This window comes from Alligator mississippiensis, chromosome 6, assembly GCF_030867095.1.
Source record: "Alligator mississippiensis isolate rAllMis1 chromosome 6, rAllMis1, whole genome shotgun sequence".
Classification (NCBI taxonomy): Eukaryota; Metazoa; Chordata; order Crocodylia; family Alligatoridae; genus Alligator; species Alligator mississippiensis.
In genome coordinates this window covers 99,944,227-99,958,350 of record NC_081829.1, presented here as the reverse complement: position 1 = coordinate 99,958,350, position 14,124 = coordinate 99,944,227, and the positions used below count along the sequence as shown (strand labels likewise).

Below are 14,124 nucleotides of genomic sequence, written 5' to 3'. Positions count from 1 at the left end.
TCCTACCAAATGAACCAGATGGCCTCGAGGACTGGAGGAACGCAAACAGATCAAATAGTCTAACACAGCCGTACGCACATTAGAGCAAACACGGCTTTTTGCTGGGAGCGGGGGACAAAGAGTTGAGGAAAAAAGAAGGGAAAGATGTGGGGGTATAAGCCAATCACCGGATGAGTACGACCTGTCAAACATGATGCAATCACAGACAAGACAAATGAGAGCCTAGGACGCATCGGGCGAAATAAAGCCATTTCATGACGCACCAATAATACCTCCTTGCAATGCTCTGTACAATGCAGGGCAGCCATGCTCCAGATTACTGCAAACTCTGCAGCTACCCCAGAAGGGCTATTATGGTGACCACAGGGAAAGCAAAGCCTATCCTATGAGCAGACACTAGAAAAACTTCACCCGTTCAGTCTAAAAAAGCAAAGGCTGAAAGGGGATACAATTGTTCTCTATACATCCAGGGCTAAAGGTCACAACAAGAGAAGAATTATTAAAACTAAAGGACAAAGCTGGCCCAAAAACAAATGGACAGAAACTGGCCAGGAATGAGCTTAGACTGGAAGTTGGGAAAAGGTTTCTACCACCAAACAAGTGAGGTTATGAAGAGTCATTGAACAGGACTGCTGGGGGAAAACACAGTCTAATAGTTCAAGAGGCAACTTGGTCAATGTATTTCCAGGATTATATGACATCGCTGCCTGCAATAGCCAGAAAATGGACTTCATGACACAAGAGGTCCCTCCTAGTCCTGTGCTCCTAGCCAATAAACACTGGATCCGAATGGTCCTTGAAGGACTTCAGACCGCTGTCTTCAGCTGGACTCTTACCTGAAACTCACTGAGGAACGGATAACGATGAACGTCTTCCTGCCTGAGGACAGGTATTAATATGGTTATCTTTAGAAATACCCTGGGAGTTGTGATTAGGTGCAAGAATAATGAGCTGTATTGGAAGTGCTTGAATCCAAAGGCAGTTAAAAAGAAAAAGCTAAAGAGGCTGCTAAACAGGATGCGAGGGTCTGCATCTTTCACATCCCTTGCCAAAGGTTGATTTTCCTTGGATTTTCCTTCCCTGGTTGATTTTCCTCAGACTTTCACATTTTCCCTTTCAAAGCTGGGCTTCCTCAGAAACTTGCTGAGATGCCTCAAGTCAAGCATCTTCTGCCCTCGGTTTGCTTCCCTTGCCAGCCTGCCAGGTACAGAATGGAGCACAAGCCGTGTCCTTTTCTGAGCCTTTCGCTGCCTCTAGTGCTCCAGTCTGCCGGAAAGATAAGACAGCTGACTACCGAGGGCTCTTGAGAGCACAAGAAGAAAAAGTCTACATTGAGCCGGTGCAATGCATAACCGTAAGGAATAAGCTCCATATCCCATGTCAGGTGGGATATGAGGCCAGCCTTGCACGCGTTTGGAAGAGGCCGCCATCTCAGTGCTGCTCCACCCCACTTCAGCAGCAAACCTGTTACGTTTGGGGGATCAGATGATCCTGAAGATGCATCACCCCTGGACTGACCAACCGCCCCAGTTCTGGATCCCTTTCCCCCTGGAATAGCTACTTGTCTCATCTGCTACATGTGCCATTCGCTCATCATGGTATCGGAGGTATCGTGCCACTGCCAATGATGACAAGTGCCCCTCTGGGAGCCTTGAAAGGACTGTTTGGATCTAGAGTAGGACTTGTAACTCCTCTTGAGAGGATGCAAGTTTCTCCCAAGACTTGTGTCTATTCTCCTGTTAAATCACACTGATTTAATTCCCCATCTGGAGGTATTGCCATAGCCCTAACTATGGCCATCAGAGGTGTATTTATCTTAAGAGAGGAAACAAAATCTAATCCAGAAATGATATGGCATACACATTTCTTTAGCCCTCTTGCTTGGTCTCTTAGTTTTTCCTAAGGAACGTCTCTTCCGCCTTCGTTGCATCTATGGAGGGACCCTGGGGTCCGGGGAGAATACTTGTGAGCTTTAACGCTGCCCTTCCGATCTGCTTCCTCCTCTTTGTCGGTCTGAAACACCCTTTCCACAAGGTAGAGCCACCCTGAATCTGTCCTCTGACACATGGATTCACCACATTTTGACCGGGACAATTTGTTCTGCTCTCCCTCCTCCTATGGTTGCTGTTCTGAGTATGAAAATGCTCCTTCCTCTCAGGACACTGGGCAACTTTTGCAAATTCCAGATCTGGATTTGTGCTTTCTTCCCTTAAACCAGCTCCTTCACAAGAAAGCAAGCATCAGAAACCTGCTAGCATTCAATGAAGTGAGCCCTTGTTCCCAAAAACTGAACTCTGATTCAGCTACTCTGTAAGGTGCATCTCTACCCTGCCTTCTGCCCGTCTTCAGACTAACGCAGCTAACGACCTTCCTCTGCTCAAGACTGAAACAGAAGATTGTAGATTCCTGGACCCACATCTGGATTTACCTTTCCTTAATACTAGGGTCTTTTTAGGGATGTTCTGATTTACTGAGGGGGGGAGGGAGAGGCACAGACAGATATACTGATGACCATGAAGACAAGCTCCTATATCTATGACCTTTTCCCCCAGTTTCTCTGTGGCCCACCAGACACTTGTCATTGGGAAGAAGGTGACATGTACAGAGCTCATAGGATCTCTGAGAGGGAGCAATTTTATTCCTCGACCATGCAGATAGAGGAAGCCTTTTCCCAGCAGAGAACTAGGAAACGACAATGTTGGTTCTCAGCTGTCTGCTCTATGACATCGAAAACTAGGGTTGGAAGGGACTTCATCTTTGCGTCTTCTTCAGATCTCCCTCCAGGTGATTCCAAGGAGGAAGGACAGGGACGAGCTGCCTGTCCTGCAAGTGCAGCCAAGTGGATTTCAGAGACATTTGATTTCATAGCCATTAGGGCTGGAAAGGACCTTGGAAGATCATCGAGTCCAGCCCATCCTGCATGGCTAGAATCATTTAGCACGGAACCGTTGTACTCTTGCCACAATTTGCCTCGAGGTCTCTTGATCCTCCAGGTTTGCATCAGGACCCGCTCCAGACCGACTGCAGATAGGCGCAGAGCTCCAGACCACAGAGTATGCAGGGATTCCCTGCCAGGTACTCCACGAGGAGTCTCACAGACCCCCGGCTTTCCCCTTCTTCCTGCCATTGTGCATTGCGAGTGGAAATGGTGCTGGTGCTGTGCACACTCAGCGCCTTTGCAGCAGACAGAATATCAGACCCTTCTCAATTCTCACCGTAGCAGAGCACCAGGAAGGTGCTGTAGACGGCATATTTATGGCCAATTGTTTTAAATAATGTTTTTGCTCGGCAGCAGCAGGTCTGGTTAACCTTCCTGCGGCTACGGAGGCAGAACGAAGAACTGGTGGGCTCTTCCCCGTAGCAGACTGCACCCTGCCCTATCACTAACAGGCTCGGTTATGCATATATAGCTACGAGCAGGCTGAGAGGCCCTCTGGTTACCAGGTCTGTGGATCTTGGAGACAAAAGAGAATAAATGAATTTTAATGCAGTTTTTAGAAATACTTGTCATTGTTGCAGCCTCACCACTTAGTGAATGGGGCTGATTTTTCTCTCAGTGGGAGATGATATTTTAATGATGTAACACTGTACTTCCCAGAAGAAAGACAAGCCTCAGGAGGCAGATTAAGACTAGGAATGCTCAGATCCCATTAAAAGAGACAGTTTCAAACCATTTTTAAAATTAATTTTGTTTGATGATAAAAATGGGCTCTCTTAACAGGTGATTAGCCAAATGTAAAATTAACCAAAACATGGTAGGAAGCACGGGGCTAGACGTTAGCCGAGCCGGATTCTTGCACGCCTCTGCTCTCTCGCTGACTGCTCGACAACAGTCAAATTCTTTCACCTTTCTGAGCTTCAGCTCCCCTTTCCGCAAATCAGAGATGACGTTTCCCGTTCCCGAGAGCCTCCGAGAAAGCTATATTATGAAGTACCACTCTTTAATAAACACAACATATCAGAAAATGTTTGATTTTCTATGGTTTCTCTAGGGCCCGGCATCTTCTCAGCCCTAATGCGTCTCATGAGGCTGTCAAGATAGCGACTTCATGTTTCATTGCTTATTAATTATATTTTAAACACTTACTATTTAGATGCAGCGGTTAGATTTGCTTATGCTAAGCTGCTGTTTCCCTTTACTTCTTTACCTTCCCCAGACAGACAAACCAGATGAAATTCAGCAACTGTGGGCATGAGCACCTTAAATGCTGTATAAATAAAATGGCCATAAAGACTATCTTTGAACCGAAATGGCAGAGAACAAGGTGGGATTTTAGAAATGCCACTAGGACTGCAAGTGAGTCTGGTTAAACACTGAGATCGACACACTGACAGGCAATTTCTACCACAATTATAGGGGCACAGGTTGTAGCCGTGTTGGTCTAAGGACATAGGTAGACAACATTCCTTGGGTAAATCTGATGTCTTTTATTAAACCAACTAAATTGTTGGCCTAATCAAAGATACCAGATTTACCCAAAGAACCTTGTCTGCCTATTTCCACCACGATGCACCAGGGCAGACGTAGCAGCCAGTTCCACTGGAGAAGTCCATGAGCAAATAGCAATAGCTTGTTCCAGCTGAATTCTTGCATCTGGGTAAAATTTTTAAGAAAACTAAATCAAGCTGGTCAGCACTTTGTTGATTTTCCACCCCAGATTTAAACATGCTATGTCCACAGTTAAATCAGACCATTTTCACTGGAGTCAGAAATCAGAAACTGATAGAAAATGAGGGTTGAAGGGAGCTCAGGGGGTCGCATCTAGTCCAACCCCTGCTCCAAGCAGGACCAGCCCCAACTACATCATCCTGGCCAGGGCTTTGTTGAGCCGGGTTTTCAACACCTCCAAGGATGGAGTGTCCCCAACCCCTCCGGGTAGCCTGTTCCAGTGCTTTACTACCCTCCTCATGAGAACGTACTTCTTACTATCTAACCTCGACTTCCCTTGCTGCAACTTGAGCCCATTGCTCCTTGTCCTGTATCTGCCCCCACCGAGACCAGTCCAGCTCCAGCCTCTTTGCAGCCCCCCTGCAGGGAGGTGAAGGCTGCTATTCAATCCCCCTCGGTCTTCTCTTCTCCAGACTAAATCAGCCAAGTTCCCTCAGCCTCTCCTCACCAGTCCTGTCCCCCAGCCCCACAACTACTTTCATTGCCCTCCGCCGGACTCTCTCCAACGTGTCCACATCCTTTCTGTAGTGGGGCCCACAGCTGGACACAGGACTCCAGATGTGGCCTCCCCAGTGCTGGATAGAGGGGAAGGTTCACTGCTCTCTGTCTGCTGAAACGGCTCTGTGCAGATGACCAGCTAATGGGATGCCTCTCTAGCTACCTCTACCATTCGCTCAGTTGTAAACATAGTTACTAATGGAAGGATGAAACTTTAAACGGGCTCCACCGTAATCGTAATAAGTGTTTCCATTAAAAAGCCATTATGACATAAGCCAAACTACTAACATGGGAACATATAGAGAGAAAACAACTGTGTACCTACCGCACCATCCATCTGCCAAACAATTTTTGTACCTGGGAGTCTTTTCTGATCACACCCTCACACCTTTTTCCAAAGGTGGGTCACATTTTAATGGACGGACTTGTTATCAGTCCCTGGCACCCACGATTCCTGGAATTAAAGAACGGCCCATTCTTCTAGCATATATGCGAAGAAAGAATGCTAGAAATGTTTTAACATCTGATTTGCTTTTGGACCTGGAAGCCAGGAAGAGCCAACACCATGTCACCGGCCACCTCTTTGTGAAACTATCCCAGGTGATGCACAGACCAGGGTCAAGTTGCCTTGCTCATTAGCTCCCACTGGACAAGATATGGCATGATTGGTTTGTGTTGCCCGCATGGTCTTACTTGGGTAGCTGGAGGAACTGCACTGAATTATTTTCTTTTATTCTTCCTCTCAAGACAGCCTCCTTGCTTCTTTCTCCGTTGCCCACCAGTCTGACGATGTGCTGTGTCCCTGTCATTCTCAATTTATCCTAAGTCTTTAAAAATATATATAAAGGAAAAACCCTGGCCTAACCACAGCCTTGTGGTTAGTATGCTTTGATTTACCCTACTAATGAGAACTATAATTTAGCACCAAATACTCATGAGGAATTATAGCTCTGCTGACTGGCAAATAATTTGCCAAGGCAGATTAGTTTAGCTGCATAAAATAAATATCCACCTGCACATACTAGCACTAATCAGGGCGTGAAATTAAACTTTTTATTCAGTGGGAAATAACTGCTGCAAGGCGGCGATTTAGTCTGGGAAGCAAATATTAAGGTCAGCCTATTCTCTCTTATGTTTATAGTATATATAATAAGGGGGAGGGCACGGAGCAACACATTCTGCTTTCGAAGTCTAGGAAGCTAAATACTTCAATGATGCGATAGCAAATTTGCCATTTACTTTTATAATTGCATACATTTAATGGAGCAAAGTGGCTAAAATGAAATGCTGTAAGAGGAGTGAGGGTGAAACTGCTGAAGTACCTAAAGCCTGTATCAACCTTTGAGAAAACTGCTGCCAAAAGCAGGAGTTTGGACTAGAAGCAAGGTTTAGGTTCAGATCTATGTTGGCTTCAGCAAAACCCTCCAACTGAGGGAAAAATATTATTCCAATTTAGTTAACCCAAATTACTAAACACACATTTAAAGTAAAAAAAACCAGGAAGCTATCACCTTACATCTAACAACTAATTCTATGTTCTCCCTGCTGCTTTAAAAAAATGATAATTATCTCCCTCATGTTTCCCTAGCCTCAGATGCTTGACATTCCCTAGCAAAAGAAAACTACAAATATACTGTTAGGGTAGCCATAAAAAGCAGTTTATCCCCCCAAAATTCTGCCTGGAGCAGGGGATTGGACTAGACGACCTCCAGAAGTTTCTTCCGACCCTTCTTTCTTATTATTCTATGAAATAGGAATTTGAAAAGGATCATTTATAATTTCTGGGATATTAAAGATCTAGCGCTACCAACAGGGGTAAGTCAACGTAAGCTGGACCTATGTAAAGGGCAAGAGTTTGACTATCTGTTCCCCCTCCTAAGCAGACAGAGAAAAACAGATAATCAGCTCAGGATTCACTTCTCTTAAGCCACAGATCATGATGGACACTATTTAGCATGCTGGCTGACTCACTTCATGGAGGTCAAGTCACCGTGAACCTACCAATATCAAATTTAAGGAAACTCAGGGTTTGCTCTGCCACACACAATTGCTGTGAGCTATAAACCACAGCATGAGAGTGTAGGACATACTTTGCCTTAACATAGCACCTGCACACCTAAAATTCTCCAGGCATATGTAAGGTTTGGGAAGATCAGTGCCATCAGCATTACAAAGATGCTCTGCTTGAGGACAGATGAAGCCAACGTACATTCATTTGAGGGGACTAGTACAGATCACAAAGACATACACTGCCCAGGGGCATGCCTCATCTTACTCAATTCCAGGAAAGGACACTGTTACTTTGGACATGGAGAAGAGAGATTCATGACGAATGCCAGCGTCACCATCTTCCCACCCAAGTTCCAGGGCAGGAAATCTAGATGGGAGAGATTGCCCATTCACTTCCCTTAAGCCACAAATCATGTTGAACGCCATTCAGTCCGCTGGCTGACTTACTACACGGAGCTCCAGAGTGAAAAAGAGAAAGTAAAACTATGCATTAAAATGCTGCCTGGAAAGCCATTTTAAATAAGATCCCAAACTGGTCAGGTACAGCACCGTGCGCGGCTAATTAAATACAACTGAAGTTGTCACTAGTCCATTTGGGGAAACAGATGTTGCTTCATACAGGCTTGATATTTTTCTTAAATACCTTTCAAAATGAGGAACAAAAAATATGAACTCTTATAAAAAGGGCTTTATTGTATTTTTATAGCATATTACATACCTTGTAACAATCATTTTGTTAAGTGTGGATGTCAGTTTTATTTTCTGTCCCTTTTTTCTTGGCTATTTACAAGCTTTGTAAGAATCGTTCCTTAATTAAGTCTAAACATAGTTTTATATAAATGGATTCCTGGAATTAAAAACGTTCAGACTTAAGAAATGATTGTTACGGAGACTGTAACAGGCCGTAAAAAAAGAATGCCACTTTAAACAAAGATTTCTCATTTTAATTAAAAAGATAATCATCAGAACATTCGTACACTTAACAGAACCATTTGAAGATACTTTGAAAAAAATATCTACTATTCTATGCGGGCGTACATAGTTTAGTTTATATGACATTTAATCAAAGTCTCAGTTGAGCCTGCTGCATTTGTTCTTTAAGTACTGTATCTACATTTTTAAACAGCTTGTTCAAATATGGAAGCCACTTGCAGAGCCCCTCCTTTACAGCACTTTCGCAAATGGTTATAACAAAATTCCATATTCTTGAATGCAACAAAAACCAGGCCTCTCTTTAAAGCAACCATTTTCCTCCCCCTCCCAAAATAAATTCTTAATGGAATATATCCGATTGTCTTGTGCATTCATTTCCTTTAAGTTACACCTTATGAAGAGGGTAGTTTTAGCTAAACTACTTAAGCAACACCCGGAAAGGGATGACATGTACCTAGGAAGATACTAGTGATGCTAATCCCCTCCTGTACCTGACCTAGAGTCTTCTGTACCTCCCGTACCTGACCAGATCTGTACTAGAGTGCTGGCCTATATCATCTATGGCATCTTAATAATAGCTTACTTGTATATACTGGTTCTAATGCAAAAGAAGCGTTAAAAGAGTAGGTTAATGTATTAACTGCATGGGAGGAAACACTCCATTCACCACTGATAATGCTGCTATCTCTGGGGTGAAGCCGCTTAACAGCACACGCCAGCAATTGACCCACTGGTTTAGTATCGTAAGTGAATATGACTGTGCGTCTGTTGGAAACTGTAAGAGAAGTGTGGGTAAACAGAATGTAATTACCTATATTAATTAGAATGTAAGGTTCTAGATAAAATGTATTATAATTGTTTAGGCGTATCTAGCAGACTCGTGAGACGTGGGCTGAACGCATCAATATAGCTTTGTTATCGGCTCGATTACCTACCAAACAGGAGGGACCGGACCTTCCTTTCAGCCCAGCAATAAGCCGCACCTACACACTCTCACCAGGAAAACGCAGTCCGGTTTGCTTTGCAAAATGTCAAATCTATAAACTGATTTCTGACACTCAGGGGACGGTGGGAGGGGACCCCTCTAAGGTCTTTTCTTTGTCTTTCCTTTCCCCTTTCTTTCTTTTATTTGTTTCATTCATGAAGTCATCACAGGATGAGGTTTCAACATGACATTTTCCATCAGTAGCTAGGCAGGAAAACATTAAAAATTAGCAGGTTTTTTTCTTCCCCTGACATCTAGTGACTTCGAGACTGCTCCAAAATCATTGCCAGGGACCAGGCAAGCATTTTTTAAATGAAAAATAATCATACAGACAAGAACAAAAATATCACCACCTACAAGGCTGCTTCCAGCCCTTATTGTTTGTTGTGTGAATCCGGAGCCAAATTGTAAATATTGTACTGGGGCCCGGAGAAATAATGAGTCTGGTCTTTTCAAAGAGTGTTTCAATATTTAAATAAGGAAGGCACCTTGACACTTGTGAAAAGATGCTGTGCAAATCAATAATGAATAGATTGGACTGAAGTGAGCCATGCTTTGACCCACTTAGTAAGAATCAAGGTATGCCAAATTTGTCATCCACTTGGACTGACAGGAAAATGTACTGTGGATGAGTCAGCATGGACTGAAACGCATCTAATCCGTCTTTTCCAGATCTACGCCTGTACTTACGTGGCTCTCCTCACTATGGCATCTAAGCAACTCCAACTATTTAAATATCAAGACAACACCCAGTGGATTTCCCCCCCACAACCTGGTTCAGGTTAAGAAAACTTTCTCTCGTCCACCCCATCCTAACTGATGCAGAACCTCTCTAACCATGGAAGGGAGAAAAGCAAAAGACGCCGTGAAGCTCAGCTTTGCCTGTCTAATTACTGGGGAGACACTCAGATCCTATCAAGTTCAGTGCTGGGGAGAAAAAGCCAACAATGCATTAAAAAGAAAAGTACTGCTCCATCCTCTGCCAATTAGCAGAAGACAACATGTGAGCTGTCCACAGTTTTTTCTTGCTTGGGTGCTTGTCTACGTGGGCTGCAGGTATGCATGTGAAGAACTTACTGCGTGACAGCTGCACTCAGAAGAGACACGTTTGACATTTACTTCTCAGTACACGGGGTGTCTTGGCCACTCTTAACACTCAAAGCGAATCCAGCAACTTAATTCTGGTTTCTCTGCAGTCTGTGGGGCACAGATGGAGGGCAGGAGGCCCGATGGGCCTCAGGGAGCACAAGCCAATCTCAAGGAGGGCTCTGAATGTCTGGACGAAGAGCTCAGACTGGAATCTTTATTCCATGGGGACCAGCGCAGAGCACCCGTGTGATGCGTTTACAATACCAGGAAGCAGGACGCCTTATCAGCTGGGCCCTTTCCAGGGTGCGAGGCTTTGTTACACCTGAGATCTAACGAGTTGGACAGATCCAACCTAAGTCACGAATGAGTGGACCAACCTGGCCAGATCCACACGCAACGGGATCTCTTGCAAACTTCTGATCGATTATAGATGAAAGGAGGCAATTTTGACTCCCAAAGCTACTCAGGCACCGCATACGTTTCCCACCTCTACCACCTGAAAGCCTGTAAATCTAACAAAAATAAAGGGCGCTGAGAGAAGAGTCCAATGGTCTGAACAGGAGGAGAGAAGGCTTCAAGGGGCTATCAATTGTACAAGAAAATAAATGGAGGTCATTATACGCTGAGAATTTCTACCGCTTTTGAAGTGCAAATGAAAACCAAGATTTGTACCAAGTGTTTCGCTAGTTCCACCTGGGGCATAAATTCTGAGGGTTTAAACTGATTTTTTTTCCCCTTTTTTTTTTTTTGCTCCCGAGGAAGAGATTTAAATCTGTGCCACTGAAAGGACTAATCCAGAACAAACTTGGAGCAAACGCTGCCTGTCAACTGACTGACATCCTCGGAGGCAGAAGACTTGAGCCCACCTGAAATGAACGGTCAGTTAACGTGGCGTGGATGTTTGTGCAAATGTCTTGATGCGACTGTTTTCCAGCCCAAACCAACCACAAAAAACCCCCCAATCTGGAATTAAACCTGTGGTCAAGACGAATGAAACGAGAGTTGAAACCAGTGTCTCTAAACCACTAATCTACACAAACCAGACTCGGAGGCAGACGCCCCCAAAAACTAGTGTCTGGCTCAGGATCCAAGATAACGGGCAGGCTCGTTCTTTGAAAAGCAGCGAGGAAAAGGAAAATATGGTGGGCGGAAAGAGCGAGAGAGGCCGGCCCCCAGCCGGTGGTAGAAGGGGGTGGGGAGGAAAAGCGATGGAGACGGGCTGTGACGGGGGGGTCGCACCCACGGGACCCCCCCGCAGAGCAGGGGCAGGGGCAGGACCGGCCTCCCCCACAGGCCCTGGTGCCCGGGCAGGCTGGAGTGCCCGCGACACGTCTCTGCCCGGCGCGTGCCCCCTCCCCGGGCACCGTGTCCCTCTTCCGCAGGCTCGTGGCCCCCAAATCCTACCAATGGAGGGGATCCCCACCCCAGAGCCCCCCAGCCAGCTACCCCCCCACACCCCCCATCCAGCTCCTAGCCTCAGCAGCCCCCCCCCATTGCTTTGTACCCCCCCAGCCCATGCTGGGGGCACCCCCATAATGCCCCTCCCCCCACCCATGCATTACCATGAGGACCCCCCAGGCCCCTCCCCCACTGCCCTGAAGACCCTCCCAGACTCCTGCATCAGCCCTTGGGGGGGGAACCCCCAAATGCCCCTCCTCCACCCCCCACAGCCCTGTTGGGGGGGGGACACACACTGCCCACCCTTTTTTTGGGGGGACCCCTATATAATGCCCCTCCCCCACCCCATTGCCCACCCATACCCTTGCCTTAACCCCCCCCCCCTGCAGGGAGGCACCCCCATAATGCCCCTTCCCCACCCCCACTGCGCTGAGGACCCCGCACAACTGCCCCTGCCTCAGGCCTTGGTAGGGGGCACCCCATGACCCCCCAGACGCCCCTTCCAGGCCCTTGCCTCAGGCCTTGCGGGGGGTGGGGCACCCCATCACGCCCCTCCCCCACTCCCTGCCCCTAGGGCCCCCACCCCACTGCAGGCCCGGGGGGGGCACCCCCATCAGCCCCGCAGGGAGCTCTTAGCCCTTCCCCGCCCCTCACCATGAACTTGAGGGCCTTCTCCTGCAGCACGGCCTCCGCCGGGTCCATAGTCCCGCCGCGGGGCCGGGCCGGGCCGGGGCCGCCCCCTCCCTCAGCGCCAGGCCGGAGCCAGCGCAGGCAGAAACCTGCGCTTCTCTTCCGCCCCCCCCGCCCCGCGCGCATGCGCCGCGCGCAGGCCCCCGGGACATGGAGTCCCCGGCCGCGGCGGCGGCGAGGGCCCGGGGAGGGAAGGGGACTACAACCCCCAACAGCCCTCGCGGCCGCGGCCCGGCTCCCCGCCGCGGGGCTCATGCGCAGTCGGGAAACCCGCGGAGGCTCCCGGGAATTGTAGTTGGCAAGGGCTCTGAGGGGCCTGATGGACAGGCAAGGGCAGGGGGAGAGGGCTCAGCTCCTCATCCCGGGGCTCGCGTTTAATTCTGCCAAATGCTACATGAAGCCCATTTATATAAGAGATAGAGATACAGCTAGAGATACAGATATAGATATATATAAGGGATAGATATTGATATTGATATTGATATAGATATGGGACATATATCGATTATATATATAGAGAGAGAGAGAGAGAGAGAGAGAGAGAGAGAGAAATATGGGAGATAGATAGATATCTCCCATATCTATCTATCTATCTATCTATCTATCTATCTATCTATCTATCTATCTATCTATCTATGGGTATAGGATAGATAGATAGATAGATAGATAGATAGATAGATAGATATCTCTCTCTATATAACTATCTAGATATAACTCTATCACCCATAGATAGATAACCCTGAGTCAATAGATATATATGCACATATTAATTTGTATATATTAATATGTTTATATATATTCATTTTAAAAATATTTCTTAGGGCACAAAACCTGAAAAATCCGTGGCCTTGATAAAAATAAGCATTTTGCACCTAGCCAAACAGATCGAGTTTAACCTTTACAAGTGTCTTATGTCAAGCACAGCAAACATATTTACACAAAAGCCACGAGAACAAGTGCAGCTAAAAGAGCTGGCTGTAAAAAAAAAAAAATAAAAAAATTGAGGTATACTACAAATGTCGCCTTTTTGTGAGCTACGAAAAGCAGCCAGTTTATGTTTAAAGAGTTCATTGCAATTCTTTCCATTTAAAATAAAAATCCTATAAATTAGTAAGGAAACCATGAGGATTACTGAGGAAAGAATACACTTGACATATTCATAGACTCACAGACAGTGAGAGCTAGAAGGGACCTCGGGAGGTCACATCTAGTCCAACCCCTGCTCCAAGCAGGACCAGCCCCAACTACATCATCCCAGACAAGGCTTTGTCTAGCCGGGTCTTCAACACCTCCAAGGATGGAGACTTCACCACCGCTCTGGGTAACCTGTTCCAGTGCTTCACCACCCTCTTTCTGAGAAAGATTTTCCTAATATCCAACCTCAACTTCCCTTGCTGCAGCTTGAGCCCATTGCTCCTTGTCCTGTATCTGCCCCCACTGAGACCAGCCCAGCTCCATCCTCTGTGCAGCCCCCCTGCAGGGAGGTGAAGGCTGCTATTCAATCCCCCTTCAATCTTCCCTTCTCCAGACTAAATAATCCCAATTCCCTCAGCTTCTCCTCACAAGCCATGTGTCCCAGCCCCAGATCCATTTCCAACCCCCTAACCCCCATAAGCAGATCAGGAAGGAGGCATGGGAGACATGGCCAGAACTGCAGGCTGTGGGAAGCCCCCTTCCTGAATTCACATACTCAGTTTGCCTTAACCCTGAAGTGCCCCAGCACCCTTCATCAACAAAGAGAAATCGCTTGTTAATTATTTAAATAAGGACCGGACTTCACTGGGAAATCAGGTCTTGTTTGCACAGAACATGGGGAGGGGGTGTTAGCAGACCCTTGTGAGTATGTGTTACT

At 46.6% G+C, this 14,124-nt stretch overlaps 1 protein-coding gene across 14 annotated transcripts in view; it reads right to left on the bottom strand.

Annotated features, from left to right (window-relative positions):
* BTRC (beta-transducin repeat containing E3 ubiquitin protein ligase) overlaps nucleotides 1-12,378 on the bottom strand; it is a 144,426-nt gene extending 132,048 nt beyond the window's left edge. For all 14 annotated transcript variants that reach the window (XM_059730219.1, XM_059730220.1, XM_059730221.1 and 11 more), the window contains exon 1: nucleotides 12,237-12,378. In XM_059730219.1, coding sequence (XP_059586202.1) covers nucleotides 12,237-12,284 — 48 coding nt within the window. In that variant the 5' untranslated portion in view covers nucleotides 12,285-12,378. The remainder of the gene's footprint in view (nucleotides 1-12,236) is intronic.
* Between the last annotated feature and the right edge of the window lie 1,746 nt (nucleotides 12,379-14,124).